We start from the raw sequence: 24,504 nt of genomic DNA, 5'->3' as shown, positions 1-24,504 counted from the left end.
AACTCTAGGTTATGTTTAGCAATGAAGTGAGACCGGTTAGGGTTAGGTTAAGAATATAAGTAATAGCTGGTCAGAGGCCATGTGATGTCACATTTACACACTAGCTTAGCTTAACACAATTACAATCAGCTTTGATGGCCAAGTAAGTGTGAACCCGTACAAGGATTTTGACTCTTGTCTTTTTGTTGTTCTCGATGTACATGAACAGAAATAGAGTTGCAGCTAAAAACCAAGGACCACACAGCTGCACAAAGGTAAAAATAAACATTTAACTGCTACGTACAGATATAAATATAAGTTTGAAGTTGTGAACAGTACGACAATAAATAACATTAAAGACTGGAAGCAGGGGAAAAGATAGCCTAACAAAATCAATCTAAAGCTCTACTCAAAGTTTTTTTAATGAGATTTAATGTGTAAATTAATGAGCATTTTAAAACTTCAGATAAAGCCAGACTAGCTGTTTCCAGTCTTTATGCAAAGCTAAGCTAAGCTAATCATCTTCTGGTGCGTTATCATGAGTCCCACTACATTTCTTGGCAGGACACGTTCTGCGTATCGTCAGGAAAGCCCTCTTGGTCAGGGGTTAGTGTCTAGATGGTGAGCCTAGATTCGTGAAAACTTGCAAAAACTCTTGCGAGACTTACTTCCCAAAGACCAATACCAGAAGTAACCTTCACCAATCAAGATCAGTGCCTAACCGTAAACATCCAACCTTCACCAATCAATATTATTGCTCATCATCCATACCCTCAGGTGATGGGACCTGAACGAGCGGGCATGGAAGCCTGGCCAATCATAGCGCTTTTAATGCTGCGTAAAGTGTCTCGCCAAGATAAGAAGTGGGACTCATCATAACACCTCCTGGCTGTTTGTTCATATTTAACAGACAGACACTGGGTTTCAATCTTCTCAACTAACTAAATTGCAAAAAAGGGGAATAAGCGCATATCCCCAAAAAATATTAAGCTCTGCCTTTAAAGGTCCTGCACACCCAGACAGGGGTTTTCAGTACTTCTTTATAATTACATCTCTGGTCAGGTTGGACGTGGGTGGATTTATGCCGGGGATTACATCAAATCTCAAGAGTCCGTGTATAATTAAGAACCATGAAGGTGTAGGTTTTCACACATGAACAAAACTAAAAGGAGAGTGAGGGAGATGTCAATCGTCTACCCACGCCCACACAGGTCTAATTAAGCGGAATAATTAAAAACACCTGTGTGGGAGCTGGATGGATGTGCAGGGCCTTTAAGATCAAAAGTGGTGTTATTATTGACATATGTGTGTCTGTCTGTGTGTGTGTGTGTGTGTGTGTGTGTGTGTGTGTGTGTGTGTGTGTGCGTGTGTGTCATATTGACCATAACTCATCTATACAAAAGCTCCTCTTAGATGTGTAGTGTGGTTTAAGACTGTAAAGAATTAACTAGACTTCCGACTACAAGAGCTGTCACCTTGAACAAATGACCTCATTTGACGATAGGCCATTCTATTTTTTCAGCTTTTATTTTTAAAAACGTGATTTAAACTCAATTCATTTTTAACAATTCATTGCACGTTACCACGGGGGGAAAAGTCTGCTTTGCAGTGATTAGATGCTTGACAGAATTCTATTCGGGGACTGTGAACAGTACACACTCGGTGGAAACCTGAGGAGAAACCCTGACGATTTGTTCTGGTTACTCAGCAGAGCTCTGTGTGTGTACGTGAGCGCGAGCGTGTGTGTGTGTGTGTGTGTGTGTACCAGGTGTACGTACATATGTGCATTTCAATGTGTATACAGAACGTGTACAAACATCTGAATGCTCGTTTGCGTTTGTTTAAATACTTAATTGTGTACGTTTGTGTTCATGCAGTATAATATGTGCTCATGTGGGAACCTTGTCCGATATTCATAGCTTCAGAGTCCTGACCTTGAACAGTTTGAGTGCTGTCTGCTTAGTCAGGGCCACTGCATCTGCTCATGTCAAAGCAAACAACAGTTCAATTGTACCGCAGTGCATGAGATTTACTAATCTATCTATCTATCTTCATTTATCTATCTATCTATAGAAAGTAATTTGCACTGTCTTTTATCCTCCCTCTCCTTACAGTGTGTGATTGTGTGTTCAGCATGAGTAACATCTACGAGTCTGCAGAGGCCACGCTGGGCTTCATCAGCTCTCCATGCCTGGCCAAAGTGGAGCTGAGAGTGGCCTGCCGGGGGATCTCGGACCGCGACGCACTCTCCAAACCCGACCCTTGCGTGGTGCTGAAGATGCAGTCGCACGGGCAGTGGTTTGAGGTACAGTAACAAGGCGGGATGATGGGATGAAGCAGGGGGTCGTCTGGTGTCTCCGGTTCAGAAAGACATGACAAGAAAATGAAAATATAACGGTTACATCAGTCAAAGTGTCCTTGCTCGCAAAACTTTTTTTAGAGCCCATAGAACTGATTGGTATTGATAGAAGCTTCCCAACAATCCCGAAGTGATATAACACCACAGCCTTTGAAGCTTCACACGAACAAGTTGAGTTATGTAGCTTTTATTTTTTGCTTCTACTACAAAGCCTTCAGATTCAGTTAAAAGAAGTGAAAAGATGTGTGTTATATTTGTCCATGACCTGATCGTACTATAAGTTTCTTCATCTGCTCTCCATATTCTGCTCCACATGAAGTCCTCTGTAAACAGCACTTGAAATTATTCTAATATGTCATAGCATTCGATTCATAGTTTGACTAAATAATTGTGGGTAATCAAGGCCTCACGCTGTCGTGCAGTGTGATTGTGTCTCTAACCTTCTCACGCTAAAATGGATGCTTAAATGTCACTGAAGGCAACAGAAATCACAACTATTGGGAGACTGGTGTACAGACAGTATTTATCTACCCAACTGCTTTTGTCACCTTATAATGGAAAGCGTGCTGATTTTGTTTCTCTGCACATACGGCTCTCCAAAACAAGTTGTCTGCGCCAATCATTTTGATATTGAAAATAATGAGAGTACCTGCTCTTTCAGGGACTTCACATGGAATTTCCTACATTAAGGAACATCTTATTCCCACTGAAGTGTCCCAGGTGGCAATAGCACACGCATTAGCTGGACTTTCTAGGGGAAAAGATAAACCTAGAGGGATTTCTGAAAGATATGTCTTTCTTTCTCTTGCCTATATACCTAGGGGAAACAAACATATGCTGAGTGCACTGTCCTCCTTTTAAATATGTAGAGACGCACACCCACGCTTGCATGCACATCCTTACACATGCAGTGCTACAGTGACCCACTCACTCTAACTAGATTCACACACATCACTCATTTAAAGACAGGCACAGGCATGAGCTCTACTCAAAATATACACTACACACACACACACACACACACACACACACACACACACACACACACACACACACACACAATTTCCACAGGGGCGCAAGATCAAGTGCTCAGAAAGTAGTGCAGCATTATTCTATCTGTGTAAACTCCACAAAAAGCTACTTCGTACTAGTGTGTGTGTGTGTGTGTGTGTGTGTGTGTGTGTGTGTGTGTGTGTGTGTGTGTGTGTGTGCGTGTGTGTGTGTCTTTGTGTGTGTGTGTTACAAAAGCCCCTTTGTGGGAGTTTGGGAGTGCACAAATGTTATCACTGCCCATCAGATTCAGAGTCTCTTAATTGGATAATTGTTGGGAGAGTGTTCAAGCCACTGGGCACTGTGTGTGTGTGTGTTCATTATTCTTTTTGCTTTGATGAGATGCCAGCCTATTGAGGTAAGTGTCAAAGAAAGGCCAAATCTGTTTGTGTTTGCGTTCACTCAGTCTACGGGTGTGCCATTCACTTCTGTTTGTGTGTGTGTGTGTGTGTGTGTGTGTGTGTGTGTGTGTGTGTGTGTGTGTGTGTGTGTGTGTATGCCAAAGGTTATCAACAATATAAGGGACCCTGTCGCTGCTGATAGCGTTGGATAGGTTTTGTTGGCAGCGCTAAGCCAGACTTTTGTTCGACTTTCTATTCCTTTCTGCACATCAGGCAGTTAGAGAAAAGAAAATTGGAGATCAATGTTACACAACTATGGTCACTTCTTTGTGTCGTCAAATAGCTTGTGTGATTTTAGCCATCAAAAAAAAAAATCCATATTCCCAGTCCTCAAATTGATACGTGTAAACAACGTGGTAATTGCTATTTGTGGTAATTGCTGTGATGCTGAAAAGTCTGCTGGAGTTCACAATCAGTCAGGAGAGGCTGTGTGTTGGATGTTGAATGAAATCTTCATACTTCAGTCCACTTTGGAAAGACCATGAAAAACTCAATTTAAAGTCAATCTGCCAACAACAAAATAATCCAGTGTTGTGAAACATCACTTCACATAACCAGACCTTTATATGAAAAATATACTTGTACAAAACATTTTTAAAGATGTTGATATATAATGTCTGAAAAGCAAGATTGTGTTGTTTGTCATTAGGTATTTGGAAATGGTTCTTTTAGCAATAGAAGCAATGATTAATAAGAGAGTCCACAGATTAATATGTTAATATATCAACAAAATAACAACAACATTGTAAACCCGTTCATTCATTTATATTTAATCGGACATAAGAAGTAATGAAGCACAAAGTCTCTAAGTCACGAATAAGTCATGAATAAATAAATAATGAAAATCAATTTGACAGTTTAGGTTTATTATTATATTATTTCTCATAGCATTTCCACCTACCAAATGCCAAGAATGTATTACGTACAAGGATTAATGTGTGTGTGTGTGTGTGTGTGTGTGTGTGTGTGTGTGTGTGTGTGTGTGTGTGTGTGTGTGTGTGTGTGTGTGTGTGTGTGTGTGTGTGTGTGTGTGTGTGTGTGTGTGTGTGTGTGTGTGTGTGTGTGTGTGTGTGTGTGTGTGTGTGTGTGTCCATGCACCCATGCCTCTGCGCATCTGCATGCCCATGTATTTGCAGGTGGACCGCACAGAGGTAATCCGCAGCAGTAGCAGCCCAGTCTTCTCCAAGATCTTCCTGGTGGATTACTACTTTGAGGAGGTCCAGAGGCTCCGCTTTGAACTTCATGACATCAGCTCTGGCAACAATGGCCTTCGTGACGCTGACTTCCTGGGAGCCATGGAGTGCACCTTAGGACAGGTCAGTGTGTCTTTTTGACAGGGGTCAGGGCTCGACCAAACGGGGGAGCGTATGCGACATATGCAGGGTTAGTTAAGCATGCATGACACACTAAGGTGAGCAAAAGAAGCTTCAGCAGTCTTCTGGACTGTAATGGCTTCATGTCACAGATCTTGCTGTTGTCTCCCTCCACTGTACACTTTTCAATAAAACAGACATCTCCCAGATGCTATGCTGAAATGAATAAATACGAAACAGCATGTAAGGTCGCTTTCTAGATAAGTGGTGCGAGTGAGTTCTAAACTCACATCTGAGCATGCTTTTACAGGTGAATGCATGCCAGGAGTGCATTCATGTGCATACGTTAATGCACTTACAACTAGCACATTGCATTTAACCAGTATATAACCTATGTTTACCAGTGTAGAGCATGGAAGTCTGTGTGAGACCTAAGCGTGCATGTATGCAGCCTGTAAGAAATATGAACTTAAGTATATAATCCCTCGTAGGTAAGTTAACTGAGCTCGGTGGGGTATTTTGAATGCCTGTATCAGGTAATGTGCGCTTTAATTAGAGTGAGAATGCAACTTTAAGATTAGAGAGGCCAACTTTAACCGTGAATGGAATCCTAATGTGATCTTTTTACTTGAGGTTCGGCTCATCTAACACTGAGCTTTTGTCATCCTCGAGTCCTTAGTTATGTAAAGCCCTGGCAGTGCTATGTTTTGAGCATTTCTGTGCATATGCTTATACATATGGCCTTTTTTCCTTCACCTAATGGTGTTGTTGCACCTTTTTAATGATGTAGCAGTAATCAATATTTAAAGATTTGCTTTATTTACGTGCTTCGCTTAGTATCCAAGCTCATTCGAGAAGAAAATTGAAATTGCAGTATCACAAATTAATAAGCTTACTTTAGCTAAGTCACGCTGAGAAGAAGGAAATAAAGAGGAAGCAGAAAGTATTAACGTGTTTGTGTCCACTTCTTTTTGTCAGAGACGCTATCAGCAACATAAAGCTGGTGGTTTTACAATAGTTGGGAGAAGTGAGATAATTGACATGGAAGATGGGGATTTCAAAAGGCAAGAGCCAGGGAGCTTTACTGAAATGGGATAACATGCTGCCAGCATTTTGTCTGGGTCTGAACAGCAACACTCTGCAGCTCAGCCAGAATGTTTTAATGAAACAGACGGCATTATATAAGTGCAATATTAAAAACACCAGAGGCACATATGGGATAAGTGATGGTGACTGATCTGTTAATAGTGAATCTGATCACTGACTAGTGATCTTTTTTGTGTGTGCGTGTGCAGTGGCAGGAACCCCATAGTTACTGGTGTCATCACTGGGGAATGTAGCCAGGTGAAAGGCATGTCACAGATGCATTGTGTCATTGTGTCTGTGATTTCACCTCAAACAGCATGTAAGGGATTACACAAGAATGTCCTAAAAGTGTCATTTTGATTAGATGGTGAACATATTTCAGCTTAAACCACCATAACAACACCTGAGTTAGGAAAAATTCCAATATGTTCTTTTTGTGGCCTAGGAGAGTTCAGTCGATATATCTGAAGATTTGTCTATACACTCTCTCAGACTTGAAGCTGCTCCAGAGACAGTTAATGGGAGACTGATTATGTTTGTTTTCTTTTTAATACACAAATAAGTTTGAGTCTATTGAGTTCTGAAACATAGACCCAGGACGTTCCCCTGAGGGCTCTCAGTGTCATCTAAAATATCTTTCCAAATTTATTGTGTTTGGAGCAGTTCCACACTTTGACATCACAAATTTGAGTTTTAACACTCTAGTTTTTGGATTTGGGGAAGAGTTGTTCATGTTTACTAATATTTTTGGACCGTCTTAAACCATAGGGATAACATGAGTTTCCCCCACAAGATATTTCTTCTTGAGAGTTGGTTGAGACCAAAAGCAGAACCAAAAGGAGAGTGAAAATTGGTCTGACATTCGTTATTTGGATGTGTAAATAGGCAACTGTTTGCTAACCATTTCCGTTAACCATTTAAACTTAAAAGTTATATGTCAGCATTGGTTTAATAAATAATAAATGTGGACGGAAGGAATGTCTGTTTTCCTTTTGTAAGGATATTTAATTTAAAAATGAAACATATTTAAAGCTTTCAAACCAATTTTGTATCAAAACTGAACACAAAAATACACTAGGATCTGTGCACTATACTTAATTACATTCAAATAATGAATTTAATACAAACATTTAAGTCAAAGTGTGGTGTAGTAGAACACAAGTTATCAGAGACATTGCAGTAATTAGCCCTCAATACAACTTTCTTGCAGATCACTGAGAATCAACACCTCACTCTGCAGCTCTTTCCAACTTAACAGTTGCTTTTTAACTGACTGTATTGGTCAGTATATAATTGGTCGAGCGGTCAGTGATCTTGTAATATCTTGTCTAACACCTGGCCGGCCCAATATAGTAGGCTAATAGGTGAAAACGATCCCAGGAGCTGTAGATAGTAAACCAAGTTTACAACACCTGAGAAAAATACATTTGACAGGTGGTGAGAAAGGCTGACCATCATGCTGCTCTCTGTCCATGGGATGTGTAAAAAAGGCAGCTGTATGCTAGCGTTAAGGAGAAGTGCGAGGTGACACCGGAGTGACACTAACAGGGCAGGCTTGTCCTTCCAAGGGGAAACACTGGAATATGTGCGCTGATTTTGTGGAGTCTGCCTGTTTCAGATCGTCTCTCAGAGGAAACTGACCAAAGCTCTACTCAAGCAGGGAAACACTTCTGGAAAGTCCTCCATAACGGTATGACACGGCCTGCCACACGCACACGCACATGCACACGCACACGCACATGCACACGCACACGCACACACATACACACACACGCACACACACACACACACATACATATATACACACACACACACACACGCACCACCTCTTGCAGACACTCTGAAGATAATTAATTTGATGATGTTGCCTGTTCAATCTGTCCTGTTCCTCATTTCCATCTCATTTTCTTTCACCTCCTTCCTGCCCTCTCTCTCTCTCTCTCTCTCTCTCTCTCTCTCTCTCTCTCTCTCTCTCTCTCTCTCTCTCTCTCTCTCTCTCTCTCTCCCCCACCCCCACCCCCGTAAAGGTGACAGCAGAGGAGCTGTCTGGTAATGACGATTACGTTGAACTCTCCTTCAGCGCTCGTAAACTAGACGACAAGGTTTGTGCAACTCTGTGTGTGTGTGTGTGTGTGTGTGTGTGTGTGTGTGTGTGTGTATATGTATGTATGTGTGCGTGTGTGTGTGTATGTGTGTGTGTGTGTGTGTGTGTGTGTGCGTGCACTTTCAAGAAGATGAAAAATCTGTGGATTTCATTTAGATATGAGAGAAAATAATACTCAGAGATATGAGATTGTGTGTGTGTGTGTGTGTGTGTGTGTGTGTGTGTGTGTGTGTGTGTGTGTGTGTGTTTGTGTGTGTGTGTGTGTGTGTGTGTGTGTGTGTGTGTGTGTGTGTGTGTGTGTGTGTGTGTGTGTGTGTGTGTGTGTGTGTGTGTGTGTGTGTGTGTGTGTGTGTGTGTGTGTGTGTGTGTGTGTGCGCGTGCGTGTAGGGCTGTGGGAATTGGCGATGAAGCAACTCACACACAATACCCAAAAGTACAATCTGGCATTAGAGGAGGCCCGCTGAGATAGGTGGGCACCCTCCTCTCCCCAATAACCCCTCTCCTATCTCAGCCACCCCACCTCCTCACACACACACAGATAACTATATTAATTTTCAGCCTCCACATGAACACGCGCACAGCTACGGATGACTAATCCAAACAAGTTGTGCCTTAGGGGAAAGACGGAAGAAAGCAGGAGAGGGGCGGATAAATTGGAGAGGACAGGAAAAGGTTGGGTGGAAGAAAGGGAGAAAGAGAAGGATGAAATAATGATTTTGTTAGTGTATGAATGATTCATGGTGATCAAAGGCAGTTCTGAGGCAATGTCTTACAATCATGTATTCCTTCTGAAGGATTTCTTCAGCAAGTCAGACCCATTCTTGGAGATTTTTAGAATAAATGATGACGGGACTGAGTCGCTTGTACACAGAACTGAGGTGATTACTTGCACACACACAAACACACACGCACATATACAGTAGATGAATTGTTTTCAGCTTCATGCCTGTGATTAACAAAAAATGGATGTGTTGTGCACTGCAGACGGTCATGAATAACCTGAGTCCAGTTTGGAAATCCTTCAAAGTTTCCTTCAACACGCTCTGCAGTGGTGACCATGATAGGGAGCTAAAGGTGAGTATTCAACCATTGTTTGCGGGTACTAATAATGGCAACATCATTTTATTTAACCTTGAATATTAAAATGCAAAAATCTGAGCTTGCAGAACCTTGGCTACAGCTCGCTTCGAAGGAGCAGTGTGTAGAATTGTGTGGCGTCTGACCTAGCCGTGAGGTTACAGATTGCCACCAACTGAACACCAGGCTGGATGCAGGCTCGATGTATGGGAATGTGCTCATCCTAAGCTAACAAAAACATAACGACTATTAGTTTCAGGTGATCATACACTGATGAAAACATAATTCTGAACATTATATCCAATTTAAACCAATAGATCCCATTTAAATATACACGCTGCTCCTTTTAAAATGAACAAAGGGGAGACACGACGCACATTTAGAGGGAGAGGCCGAACAGCACACAAAGGCCTGCAGGTGTTTCTTTGCGAGGGGATATTTTTGGGGCAGCAAACAAAATGATGAGATTTGTAAAACATGAGCAAAGTACCACATGACCAAAGCCGAATCGAACTATGTGAGCAAGTCACAAAGCTGACTGCTCAATTGCCTCCTTCCATTTGCTTCTCCGAGTCATGAGTTGAGTGCAGGTCATGTGCTGCCTCTCCTGCCCTCCTCCCGATGGCTGAAGTGTTATTTAAAGAGCCGGGCGGGTGTGAAAGAGCTCAGTGGTCCTCCTAAACTCTCACCTTTAGAAATAGGTGTGTGTGTGTGTGTGTGTGTGTGTGTGTGTGTGTGTGTGTGTGTGTGTGTGTGTGTGTGTGTGTGTGTGTGTGTGTGTGTGTGTGTGTGTGTGTGTGTGTGTGTGTGTGTGTGTGTGTGTGTGTGTGTGTGTGTGTGTGTGTGTGTGTGTGTGTGTGTGTGTGAATGATGTGGCCTGCACACATCAGCTCCACAGTTATTCTTACCATGAATAAACATGAGCTTGTTCATTAAATATTCAGAGGAGTCTTAACTCTGCATGACTCCTGACAGCAGGAGAAAGGGCTCACACACATGTACACCATCGGCTATGGTTTCCAGGGCTACCAGTTTGAAGCATCAGCGCTATAGTGAGATATGGCAGGGCAAGATTTTTATTCAGACCAGTGCTTCCTTTTCACAGGGCTCTTAACTGACCAATGCATAAATGCATAACCCTCCTCAGCAGTGTCTGTCCGTCTCTCGCTTTCTATTGCTCCTTATCCATTTCCTCCAACTCTCTACCTTTCCGTCCATTCTGTTGTTGGTCTCTCTCTCTCCCTCTCCTTCCAACAGTTAGTATGCAGTGAATGGAACGGAGATCCTTCATTCTTTCGTTACTCTCTTGCACAGCTCTCAGCAACTTGGAGTGGAAGCAAGGCCCGCTCTCTTACACACAATAATAACTGTCAAAAACACAGACGTGCATGCAATCCACAAATGATCGCACACATACAGCACAATCAAAAAAAGGCACACACACTTTAGGTGCAGGCACTTGTCAGCTTAGGTGGGAGCCGGGAAATAAGGGGATTACTACTCGTTGTTGTTTTTAATCAAGCGGTCGTTGAATTGGTTCTGATCGCTAGTTGTTGGGGCAACCACAGCTAAGAAGGTCGCAGAGCGCGACAGCAAAATGATTCATTCACAACCATTACACCTTTGTGAAAGTTAGGATCTCTCTCTCTCTGTGTTAACAAGTGTCTCTATTGAACACTTTTATTGAATATTATTGATTGTACAAACTCTGCAGCCCTGATAGTGGTGCCTTTTGTCACCTTTTTAAATTATAGGGTTGTTTTCTTTATGATGTGCTGAGCCTTGGCCCGCTGACCCGCACATTTCACTTGTGATTGAGGCCATTTTTCTTGTCTGGCGGGTCCTTTGAGAGAAACAAACTATTACGCCTAAACACTCTCTCTCACACACACACACACACACACATAAAGCAGCCTCTTAAGCCACGTCCCTCTCAGCATCCTCAGATTAATATTTCACCGCTCTATTGCCCCCCCACCAACACCGCCTTATCAATCATTCAGCATGGCATTTCCCTGCATGCCACGAGTGTGTGTGTGTGTTTAGGTGTCAGTGTTGCAGCTGCGATCTAACTGAATGAACGTGTGCACTTGTGTATCTCCTTATGTCTGTTCCAGTGCACAGTCTGGGACTGGGACTCCAATGGAAAACATGACTTTATTGGGGAGTTTCAGACCACTTTTAAGGAGATGAGAACAGAGCAGGAAGGCAAACAGGTGAGCACACGCAAAGGGATGGAAAGTGTAACAACTGCACAACAACTCACTGCACATGTTTTTAAATGGGTAGATAATAGCTTGATCTTTGTCACATTACACATTTTTAAATGGTTACCACACCTATGTGTATTTATATGTGGTCACCATCTAACCCGCAGGGTGATAAACAATACAAAGAACAGAAAAGCCTGGGCTTCATTTTTTGGACGTCATTGCTCCACTATATTTTTACATTGGAAATTATTTGTTTGCTGCTATATTAATGCTCTCCATGTTGAGTACAGCTCCTTTAACAAACACTAACATACATGTGTGTGTATCATGACTTGGCAAAATGAGGACTCAAATGCAGTCAGGGAATGATTAATGCAGGCTTTATTTCTGACACACTGGATAACCTCTGCAGACAGAGCAATAAATAAACAGGCTATAAACCTCTATACTCGTCAGTTCGAACAAAGGAATTAACAAAGAGAACAGACGTGGCAAGAAACAACAAACAAACTGAAAATCACTCCTGAGGGAGGAAAAGACATCAGGCAATAACTACACTGATCTGAATAACTATATGAAAAGTTACACAAAAGAAAATCACTCACAAGGAGAAGAACAAAAGGCTAAAAACAAAAACCATGCTTCACTACAACTCAAAAACACTCCAAAGAGGAGGAAAAACAAAAGGCACTTTGAAATTTAACTAGCTAGTCAAGCTGACCAGAAACTTAAGAAACAAAAAAAAAATCACTCTTCTTCAGAAGTGCTCAAGGGAACGGAAATATAAGCGAGACAAGAGAAGGCTGTGGCAGTGGCTAAAGGGAGGCGATATACAGTACTCTGGCAACAAGACAGGGGAAGACGAGGACTATATAAACATGAGGGAGGGTGAAACAGGTAGACACAATCAGGTAATCAGGGAACACAGCAGACCGGTGACACAGAAGGAAGGGCAAGTGACCTGAAACGAGAGGATGATTACTTTTCAAAATAAAACCTGAATTTCACAAGACAAAAAACCCCGGACAGGACACCTCTCACTGTGGTGTGACAGTGTGCTATATTCAAAACTATGAATGGTTTCAACAAGCAGCTATTCCATAAATAGATGGTTCAGTTGATATGACATTGAAACGAATGTGTTTGTTTGCCCAGCTTCAATGGGAGTGCATCAACCCTAAATACCAGATGAAGAAGAAGAATTACCGAAACTCCGGGGTTGTCATTATCAACCACTGTAAGGTGAAGTAACACAATATCCTATCAGTCTAATTACTGCAGTCCCTCCCCGCATGAGTCTCAGAGGTCAAGTAGAGCTGCAAATAATGATTGTTTTCATTATTGATTAAAGGTGCCCTGTGGAGTTTCCTTATAAAAAAACAAAAGTTATGTTTACATTCAGTGTTTGTCACCGAAATGCATTGTATGTTTGTTTGAATGCATTCCTCTCGCCATTTCAACGTTTGCAAAGCAGATTTTTTTAAATGATTTTAATCTTGAGTTAGCATTCTGCACCTCTGGTTCCCTCGTCTCAAAGTCAATGGGTTTTTGGTTATATGCCTGAAATAAGGTCTGGTTAACACAAGCTCAAGTTATTTTCATGGTTTGTTCGTCTGTAAAAATACGTCTGTATTATATGCTCTCTTAAAAAAGGCGGTAGCTAACGAGTCCCTAAGAGAGACCACTGGGGACATTGCACATCATCACGCAGAAAATACAAAATCTGTTGGAAGCTACAGTAGTGGTGGTCCTGTAGTTTGTTTATAGCCTAACATTAGCTTCTTTATGTGATTGCATTTACGCTTCAAAAATCATAATCATAAGTGGTGTTTATTTGTGCTGATTATCTTACTGGACAAAATGTGTACAGAGTTTATTTTCTGCAATAATCCCGAATCGAATAGAAAATTCCCAATTGGCATTTTGTTGAAGGAACCAGGGCGATGCTAACCTCCGGGTTGGCCAACGAAATATGTCATCCCTGCAACATTATTGGCCACATTTCTGCACCAACCAACCGTCAATTGATGGGAGACCATGGGTGTGTTGCCTGTGTGATTGCATGCATGTGCATCCTCAGATACTCACCTGGAAAATCACTGCACTACTAGCAGAGAGAAAATCCACAGGGGACCTTTAATCTGCTAATTAATTGTTGAGTTGATTAGTTGTTTTCTGTTTAAATATCAAATAACTGTAAAAAAAAATAAATAATAATAATTAAAAAAAATGCCCATCTCGCCAGAGGTTACGTTTTCAAATTTCCGGTTTTGTCCAACCTATTGTCCAAAACCAAAGATATTAAATATATAATGAAATAAAGCATAGAAAGCAGCAAATGCTCAAATTTGAACTGGAACTAGTTAGTATTTGGAATATTTTTATAACTACAACTATTAATGAATTCTGAAAAATATTATCAGCTACTTTTGTGTTATCTAATCGATTCATTATTTCAGCACTAACGTTGAGATTCTAAATGTTGAGTAAAGCTGAATCCACCTCATTCAGCTTTTGTTATATCCTATCTTGAATCCATGACATCCATAAATCTCAACACACACACCCCCCTTCCTCGTCTGACAGATCATCAAAATGTATTCCTTCCTGGATTACATCATGGGAGGCTGCCAAATTCAGTTCACAGTAAGTTTTGTCACCTATAATCTCCTCAATATTTATAGCAGCATGTCATTGTCTGTCCATGCTCACTCATGTTATGTGTGTGTTTCTGTCTCAGGTGGCAATAGACTTCACAGCATCCAATGGAGACCCCAGAAACAGCTGCTCCCTCCACTACATCCACCCCTACCAGCCCAATGAGTACCTCAAAGCCCTGGTAGCTGTAGGAGAGATTTGCCAAGACTATGACAGGTAGAAACCCCTTCATCAATCATCATTTAGCTACACACGTACGCATGCACACACCAACACGCACGTTTTTGTACATTACTTGTCCTTGTCTGTGTACCTTTCTCCATCGTTGTCAGTGAATTATGAGCTTTTCTCTTTCTCTAGTGATAAAATGTTCCCTGCGTTTGGTTTCGGAGCACTGATACCCCCTGACTTCAAGGTAGGACATCTGGGATGTGTATATGTGTGCTCACAGTAGCAGGGGAGTTACTGCTTACTTTAGACTTAGATTTTAGATCTGTTATAGGAGGCACAGCTTGCTTTTAATCAACATAAAAAGCGAATGCATATGCCAAACTATAAATTGGACTGAACGCGTTGTGCTGAGTGTTCGGTTTAACTCGCGCTAAACGGCCCTGTGTTCTCTCTCTCTGCCCCACAAGGTTTCACACGATTTCGCCGTGAACTTTGACGAGGACAATCCGGAATGTGCTGGTGAGTTATTAAACGAACACACACACTCACACACACACACACACACACACACACACACACACAGACACACACACACACACACACACACACACACACACACACACACACACACACACACACACACACACACACACACACACACACACACACACTCTTCACTTCATTTACTTCTTGAAACTTTTATTTATGCACCACAGGACCAAAACAGTCCTGTCACTGCTGCACGTCTCATCTCTTGCTATCTGTCAGTTACATATTTCTCCCTCTATATCTCTCCCCCTTTTCTTTACCCCTCACACATAGAAATACACACAGTTAAACACACACATGCAGCTAAGAGATTTGTCACTATGCTGCAAGTATTTCAGACTCTAAGATGCAGAGAAAACAACACTAATCTGTGTGTGTGAAATGGGATGTTGCGCTCTTCTCCACCACATAGCTGCATTCCTGCCGTGAAGGTGTGTGTGTGTGTGTGTGTGTGTGTGTGTGTGTGTGTGTGTGTGTGTGTGTGTGTGTGTGTGTGTGTGTGTGTGTGTGTGTGTGTGTGTGTGTGTGTGTGTGTGTGTGTGTGTGTATGTGTGTGTGTGTGTGTGTGTGTGTGTGTGTGTGTGTGTGTGTGTGTGTGTGTGTGTGTGTGTGTGTGTGTGTGTGTGTGTGTGTGTGTGTGTGTGTGTGTGTGTGTAGTATATAGGAATGCTTTTTGAAAAATCCCCCAGTCACTTCAAAGTACAATCACATGCGCACAGTCTGATTTATTGTGGCAGGTACTTTTGCAAGTACAGGATCTTTGACCTTGGCAGGTCAGTGCAGGACAGGAAGACAATTAAATAAGTGGCAAAAGAACCTGTGTGCGTGTGTGTGTTGCAGGGATCCAAGGCGTAGTGGAGGCCTACCAGAATTGCCTCCCTAAGATCCAGCTCTACGGGCCAACCAACATCGCCCCAATCATTCAGAAAGTGGCCTCGTCTGCCTCCGAGGAGATGCACACCAAAGAGGCCATGGTGAGAGGGAAAGAGTAAAAAATAAATTTAAAAAAGTCTGATCCATTTTGTTCCTGTTGTTGTGACTGTTGCTGTTTGCACTGGCACACAGGGAGACAAGGGAAAGACAAATGGCAATGAAAAGAAAGATGGGACAAAGGCGAGCAGAAACTGATGCATTGAAAAGAAGGAGGGAGGGATTGATATTAATTTAATTCCAGGCATAAATTTTACAGCACAAATTCCTCTCTGCCTTAATGCCTCCCGCTTCTCTCTGGCTCTCTAGTGGATTAGAATGAGTTTTATTCAAATTAGCCCTTGACAAGAAGCCACTTTTAAAACATAAAATTTATCGAACATCTATTCCTCCCTCGCCACATCCTGCCTCCCTTCCACCCACAACTTTCTCCCCTCCACCAGGAATACTTCATCCTGCTGATCCTGACAGACGGTGTCATCACAGATATGGCGGACACACGGGAGGCCATAGTGCACGCCTCCCACCTGCCCATGTCGGTCATCATTGTCGGCGTGGGCAACGCAGACTTCACAGACATGCAGATATTGGACGGGGACGATGGGATCCTCCGTTCACCAAAGGGCGAGCCCGTCCTCCGCGACATCGTCCAGTTCGTCCCCTTTAAGGACTTCAAACACGTGAGTGGCAGCTTGGAGGAGAGGTAAAGGGGCGAGGGAAAGGAGTCTTGAGTCATAGAGACCATAAATGCATTCCAGGCAGAAAATGAGAATAATTCTCCAGGGAGGTCAGGCAACATCAAGACATATACAAATGGGGCACTGTATATTATAATGCAGCAGAATGAGTTTTTCTTAACATGATTTTGCACTAAGTGCTGTTTTCCGGCTATTTTTTAAACTAGTGTGGTAACTTCTTTCCAGCCAGTACAACCATAGTGGATACGTAGCTGCTTACTTCAAAACCTTGAGAGCTTTCTCAAGCTGAATAACAACATCAAGGGCATACGAAATGTAAGGTTATAAAAGAGAATCTAGTCATAAAAATGTTTTCACATCAAGGCCACAGTCTTTTAAAAAGTCTCTAAGTGGGTCTAAGTGCTGCTTTAAAATGTTCAGTATGGTCGCTGGAACAACACCTGAGGTTCTTACTGAAATATATATTCATTTGTTGTTTTTACTTTTCTACAACTTTTTAATCTTTTTTCAGCTTCAGAGTAAACAAGCAAATGTATCATATACACTGTAGATCTTATTAGAGAGCAAATTATTAATACTTGAATTATTCTGAAGTATTGTTATTTTTTAGAGCTAAGAATTTGATAGAATACCCGCTGTGGCTATACCACTGGTGTACTATGTTTTTTTTTAAATAAGCAAGGCACTTCAACAAAAACCTTTATTTTGTGAAGAAAAAAAAAACAGTTAGCAAAATTAGAGAACAGTAACAACTGTGTCAGAAGAGAAGATTTAAACAATGTTTTCTTCGGGCTATATGATTCAGAAATGAACAGGAAGTATAGAGGCCCTTGCTTTGATTTCAGCACATCTGCGCCCACAGGACATCACTAGTTTCTCACACTGCTCTGGTTTGATCTGGGTCATTCTTCTTGCAGTCACTTTCACAGTTCAGTAACTGTAGTGGGTTTCTTAGCCATTACTTTGTCGGCAAGGATTTTCCAGAAGTTTAGATCTGGACTCTGACACTTCATCCTCCAAATTGAACTGACTTCTTAAAATACTTTGGGTTCAGTCAAATACATTGAACTTTAGAATTGTCATGACATGGTTTGGGTGATGTTTTCTGCAGCAGGAGTTCGGCCTCTTGTACAAATGTTTATGTGAACCGCCTTCAGCAACATACAATTTCTTCACTGTCTCCCAGTCAGCCCGCAAAAATCCTTGGCGACAAAGTTATGGGTAAGAAACCCACTACAGTTACCGAATTGTGGAAGAGACTGAAGAAGAATGGACCCAGATCAAACCAGAGCTGTGTGAGAAACTAGTGATGTCCTTTGGGCGCAGATGTGCTGAAGTCATTCAAAGCTGTGGCTTCTACACTTCCTATTCATTTTTTAATCCTGTAGCCATCAGAAAACATTCTTTAAATCTCCTCTTCTGACACAGTGATTACTGTTCATTTTCCTCATTGTTTTTTTTCACAAAATAAAGATTTTTGTTGAAGTGCCTTGGTTACTTAGAAAAAAACAAGCTAGTACAGCAGTAATATAGCCACAGCAGATATACATTAAATTCTGGAACATCAAAAATAACACTATTTCAGAATAAATCAAGTATTTAAACTTTGTTCTCTAATTTTGATCTCCAGTGTAGAGCAATGGTGGGCAAAAGTTCAATCTGACTTGTCAGATGGTTCGTTACACATAACCATGTGAGACGACATCATTGCAGACTATTTGCAAAAAGGCAGGCACTTTCAAAATATACCTGGCAAGTGATTGCATGAACCATCTGTCTGTCAAGGGCTGCCAGTCGGTCAGGAGAAGTAGCAGACACTGATTGGCCAGATTTCTATGGCTCTGAGCCCTTATGATGAAAATGACACCTGCCATACAATCCTAAAACGTAATAACTGTAAACAAACAAAACCTATTGAAAACATGTAGACCCCCACCATGCCTGTTAATCATCAGCTCCCCAGTAAACATGCTGAAAAAACTGGCCTGTAGCTGAACTTCATTGCTGACCCCTGGTTTAAGGAAACATATGGAAATGTGAGAAATTCTCTGTCGTTCCTTAAAAAAGTCAAGGTTTAATACAGAGCCATGATGTAAGTCAAGGACAGACTTTGGGGAGACAAAGTAACAGCATTTAGAGACTTCCACTTCAGCTGTGTGTGCGTGTGCGTGTGCGTTTGCGTGTGTGTGTATTCCTGTATTCCGGGGGTAACGGGTGTGGGCGTAATATGCTTGTCGCACTCGTCAAAACACATCAGCTATCTTCTTACTGCGTGTGTGTGTATGCGTGCATCCGTGTTTGTGTGTACGTCTCTCTGGCGGCAATAATTTTTCCTGACTTTGACGGTTTGGCTGGGTCTGTTATGGTGAGTTTGGTCTGTGACAGGTTGAGAAATCAACTAATTACATCCCAGCTAAACAGAAAGAGAGGTGGGAGAATGTAAGAAAGAGTAGTTACCTAAAACTAAACATAGAGACAGTCGTAGAGGAGCTGTAAGGACTAAATCTGCAGGAACAGAAGAGGGAGGTGCTGCACGAGAGATCAGTAGTGGGGATGCTGGTGCTGGTGCTGGAGGGGGGGTCACTAGAAGACCGGAGCTAAAGACAAAAGGGAGCGAGGGAGTGTGTGACAGAGGTGGAGAGGTGATTTTCTGCTCTGTCGTTTCTTTTCAGAAGGGATTAGCAGGACGGAGCTGGTGTGAGACAGGCAGAGTGGGGGATAACAGGTAGATAGGAGAAGGGGAGAGAGAGCGGAGGGGAGGGTGGAAATGAGAGGAGGAAGAAGAAGTGGAGTTGGGGTGGGTGCACTTTGATGGTGCATTGTCTCGGGGAATTATGTGAGACGGAGTACGACAGACTCTCTGACTTGTGCAAGGCGTGGGAGCATGTGTGTCTTTACGCAGACGAGTGACTGCCCTGTGCGTAATGATGTGTGTGTGTGTGTCTGTGTGTGTGTGTGTGTGTGTGTGTGTGTGTGTGTGTGTGTGTGTGTGTGTGTGTGTCTGTGTGTGTATGTGTGTGTGTGTGTGTGTCAGTATGGAATGTAAGTAGAGTTTTTTTCGTGTTTTAGCAGTATCTGAATATTTTATACTTTCACTGTACGTTTATAATATTTTTATTTTTAATAAGCAAACAGGAAAAAAGTTGAGTATATAGACATATAAGAAATAAATGAGTGTTGAACCACACACACCAACCAACCCTCCTCCCATTACACTAAATCTAGATAAATAGAATGGAATAAAAAGAACACTTGACTGAGAATGATTTCCATTTTATCACATGCATCTTGGCTATCGCTCCCATTAATGATGTCATGGAGAATGCATTTGTAATTCAGTATTAAGTGTCAGTTAAATAAACTGTTATTTTATTGGCTGTGGTATAGTTCCTGTTAGGAAAATATACCCTTCCCATGAATATTATGAGCCTTAAAGGCAGAATATTTTGTCGGTTGCAGTTTGTTCACACCACATCCAAAGTTAGACCCTTTTCCATGACTCAACAAGGATTACCGGTGTTCATCAAGGGGTGAAAGCCAGCCCCATTTCACCCTTGTTTTTAATCAAAGGTGTGTTTCGGATTTGTGCTTATCATAGTCTATCTGGCACCTGGTCGCTACCCTTTTAGAGAAATTGATGTGCGGAAGTGTCCCGAACACATCTATCCATCTTCAACCTATCGGGGTTGCATGAGGCGGGGTACACCCTGGACAGGACGCCAGTCTATCGCAAAGAAAGACGGACAACCAGTCACATCTACGGGCAATTTAGATTCATCAATTAACCTAACACGTGCATTTCTTTGGGAGGGAGCCAGAGAACCCAGAAGAACATACAAACTCCTCACAGAAGGGCCCCAGCCGGGATTCGAACCGGGAGCCCTCGTGCTGTGAGGCCCCACCATTCCAAAACCATTCCACATACAGGCAGAAGGAAGAAACAATGCAGATACAGACACCAACTCAAACCAAACGATGATTGGTGGTAATATTTTTGTACAACCCCAATTCACATGAAGTTGGGATGTTGTGTAAAACGTAAATAAAAACAGAATACAATGATTTGAAAATACTTTTCAATCTATATTCAACTGAATACACTACAAAGACAAGATGTTTAATGTTCAAACTGATAAACTTTATTTTTATTGTAAAAAAAATCCACTCATTTTGAATTTCATGCCTGTAACATCTGGGACAGGAGCATGTTTACCGCTGTGTTACACCACCTTTCCTTTTAACAACCCTCAATAAGCATTTGGGAACTGAGGACACTAATAGTTGATGCTTTGTATGTGGAGTTCTTTCCCATTCTTGCTTGATGTACAACTTCAGTTGTCGTATTTTGCGCTTCATAATGCGGCATACATTTTCAATGGGAGACAGGTCTGGACGGCTTTACTATGAAGCCACGCTGCTGAAACACATGCAGATTGTGGCTTGGCATTGTCTTGCTGAAATAAGCAGGGACCTGAAAATGACCTAGCTTGGATGGCAGCATATGTTGCTCTAAAACCTGTATGTACCTTTCAGCATTAATGGTGCCTCCACAGATGTGCAAGTTACCCATGATGCCATGGGCACTACCCAGTACCATCACAGCTGCTTGCTTTTGAAAGAAGCACTGATAACACTCCTTTTCCTCTTTGGCCCAGAGGCCACGATGTCCATGATTTCCCAAAACAATTTGAAATGTGGACTCGTCAGACCACAGCACACTCTTCCACTTCGCGTCAGTCCATCTCAGATGAGCTCAGGCCCAGAGAAGCTGGTTGCGTTTCTGGGTGTTGTGGATACATGGCTTTTGCTTAGCATGGAAGAGTTTTAACTTGCACTTGTTGATGTAGGGATTAATTGTGTTAACTGGCAATGGTTTTCCGAAGTGTTCCTGAGCCCACGGGGTAATATCCTCTACAGAATTATGTCAGTTTTTAATGCACTGCCGTCTGAGGGATCGAAGGTCACAGGCATTCAGTGTTGGTTTTTGGCCTTGCCACTTATGTGCAGAGATTTTTCTGATAATATGGACTGTAGATGATGAAATCCCTAAATTCCTTGTAACTGTATGTTGAGAAAAGTTGTTCTTAAACATAATGAGTGAATATTTGCTAAAAAACAATAAGGTTTTTCAGTGTAAACATTAAATATTGTGTCTTTGTAGTGCATTGAATTGGACATAGGTTGAAAAGTATATGCAAATTATTGTATTCTGTTTTTATTTATGTTCTACACAACTTCCCAACTTCATGTTAATTGGGATTGTAGTCTAAAAAGAAAAATCCTACTTATTTTTCCTTTAAATTTTCACCCTGGAAATACTTATGACAAACCTTTGTCCTCCTATCAAAATTGGAATTGCAATTTTTTTCAAATAATAGCCAAATAGTACACAAACCCACATGGGCTACTTTCCATTAGTTAACTCATACAGCATACACTGCACCCAGCATTGATTTACATAATCATTTACTTTTGCATAGTGTGAAGAGTGTTCTTTCATACATCGTTTTTTATGAATAGACATGGTCTTATGTATTTTAAATCCTCTGCTATTTTGTTGAGCACATATATAGAAGCCAAGCTATGACTCTAGAGGACAAAAAGATGAAAGCAGGGATGTTTTGAGGTTGTCAAATGGGCTTGTCTGATCACATCAGTCTCACTAGTCCAGACATTTGACAGCATCTGTGCAACAATACATTTTAGTATAGAATCTAGCACTGCTGGTGATGTGTGTATTTGTGACCTCCCTCTTCTTCCTCTCTCACTCTGTCTGTCTCCATGTTTCCAGGCCTCCCCAGCTGCACTGGCTAAGAGTGTTTTGGCAGAAGTCCCTAACCAGGTGGTGGATTACTACAACGCTAAAGGCATCAAACCCAAGTGTATGTCGGATTATGAGTCCACACGAACCTTCAGCCCCTGACAATGGACTACATGCAAACATACACTCAAACACACACACACATATGTATATCATATGTATACATCGATGTACTGTATGATACATATACACATGGGAAAAATAAGCACACAACACAAAAAAACAAGTACACATTACCATATTACATACTCCATAGAGTAGTCTAGCTCTGAGAATTAGCTTGTTCTGGTGAAACAATTTGAACTACTCCACTGGTGATTATTGCATGTTTGGCCACAATGGCATCACCTGGGAAATTATTACTATCTACTTGTATATCTTAAAGATGTTTATAGAAATAAGAGCAGTCTTATGAACCAGCATGCAGACTCAGACCATAGCCCACCCAAATAAATGACACTCCTACCTTATTGGGATAACTAGCAAGTACATAACCCCTAAGATCTGTGGATAGTAAAGCTAAACTATGTGATTTCATAGCTAGAAATGCTTAGAATTAGATGCAAATGTTATTTATGGCAGTGGTAGTGTCCCCGTTAGTGTACTGCATAAATGCATGAATAATTCAGCCCCTGCTAATATCCAATCTCCAGTACCCGCTTGCTAGTTATGAAATAAAGTATCTCTGTCATTTGAGTGACATTCAGGGTTGTCTTGGGTTCTTTTCTACAGATTTGTTTGAGATTTTGCTAAATGGAAACAAGCAATTGAATAATTGTAACAATTTCTTAATAACCTTCTTACATTGTAAAGAGTTTTCGGAGGATAGCAAAGCGTATGTGGTAGATACTCATCTGTGAGCTGAAAACTGTTTTTCTCTCCTGTATTCTGCATGTTGATTATAATAAAGACATTTTGTTTTTCTCATTTTAGTGTGATCAGAAGTTTGTGTGCCTGTGTACTTGTATTAAATATGTTGTGGGTACATAGACGTGTTTAAACTGTTGCAAAAGCGGGACTTGCCTCCATTTCGGGAACAAAAATAAATTCTAATTAAATTTTCAGATTAAGACTTGGTGTTGGTAAAGATTTTGGGTTAGAAATGAGGCTAGAAATTTAGTGTAACTACCTCCTACAGACACAACCAAAACACTTTGTGTGTGTGTTTTCAGGCACGCAGAGTGCAGATCTCATCTAGAATTACAAAGAGCCTGGCAGACTGTTAGTTTATTATTTTTTTCTCCATTCCGTGAGCTTCTGTTTTGCTTTTTGCTTCTGAATATGCTGACTATTTGTATACACAGATCTGCACTGAGGTTGGTGATCACACACCTCCCTCTCATGGACAATCCTGTGAACCAGCATTATTATTTTTGAGTGTAAAGAAAGTACGTGTGGTAGTTTCAAGAATTTGTTTTGTCACCTTTATCCACAACATCACTCTCTGTCTCCCAGATGGACATTAAAATGCAAGAACTAATTATCTCACAAATCTCCATATAGTTAATTTGGTCAAACCTAAGCTGTGCTGTCCTGAGACTACACCCCTTAGGTGCCTCAGTCTCTGACAGGCAGATCAGTATTCAACACAAGCCTTCTGATATCTGTTTCGGAGACCACAGCAGAGTTACACTGAGCGGATCAGTTGGATAAAGGCTGGGAGAAACAACCAACAATAAGTACTACTGCACCTTCTATGCCATTTATTTCTGGTGTGTTATAAAAAGTTATACCAATTGGCAATTGCTCAATTTATGTTATGTTCAATACAATTAACCAGGACAAAAATTTGATAATATAATGAATTTTAAAAACAGTTTCATGTTACACAGTAGCCTGTATTGTTATAATTCAGGAGACCGATTTACTTGATATTAGACCAAATATATATGTTTATCGTGCTTATTTGTCATATTCATCATTGTGTTCTATATGCTTTTCATAAATTTTATAGTGATAATAATGGAAATGTATTCACCAACACTTACATCACAACTGGGCAAACATGGTCTGTTGATGAAGATCACGTAATATGATCAAGAGCTCCAAAACTACTCAATTTACCTTAAATTATGTCAACTGTTGACAAGGTCAA

At 41.3% G+C, this 24,504-nt stretch overlaps 1 protein-coding gene across 1 annotated transcript; it reads left to right on the top strand.

Moving 5' to 3' along the window:
• Window positions 1-5,069: 5,069 nt before the first annotated feature.
• On the top strand, window positions 5,070-22,511 carry LOC310955362 (copine-4; the record flags this gene model as incomplete). The annotated part of the gene is made up of 14 exons (XM_083925175.1): window positions 5,070-5,105; window positions 7,807-7,878; window positions 8,216-8,290; window positions 9,087-9,170; window positions 9,277-9,366; window positions 11,487-11,585; window positions 12,738-12,824; window positions 14,169-14,228; window positions 14,323-14,456; window positions 14,601-14,655; window positions 14,879-14,930; window positions 15,801-15,934; window positions 16,334-16,570; window positions 22,380-22,511. The coding sequence occupies exons 1-14, from the start codon at window positions 5,085-5,087 to the stop codon at window positions 22,509-22,511; spliced, it is 1,332 nt and encodes a 443-aa protein (XP_083781301.1). The 5' UTR covers window positions 5,070-5,084.
• Between the last annotated feature and the right edge of the window lie 1,993 nt (window positions 22,512-24,504).

This window comes from Echiichthys vipera (assembly GCF_963691815.1).
Source record: "Echiichthys vipera genome assembly, chromosome: 13".
Lineage (NCBI taxonomy): Eukaryota > Metazoa > Chordata > Actinopteri > Perciformes > Trachinidae > Echiichthys > Echiichthys vipera.
The sequence above is the reverse complement of the archived record's forward strand: the minus strand, read 5'-3'. Positions and strand labels throughout refer to the sequence as shown.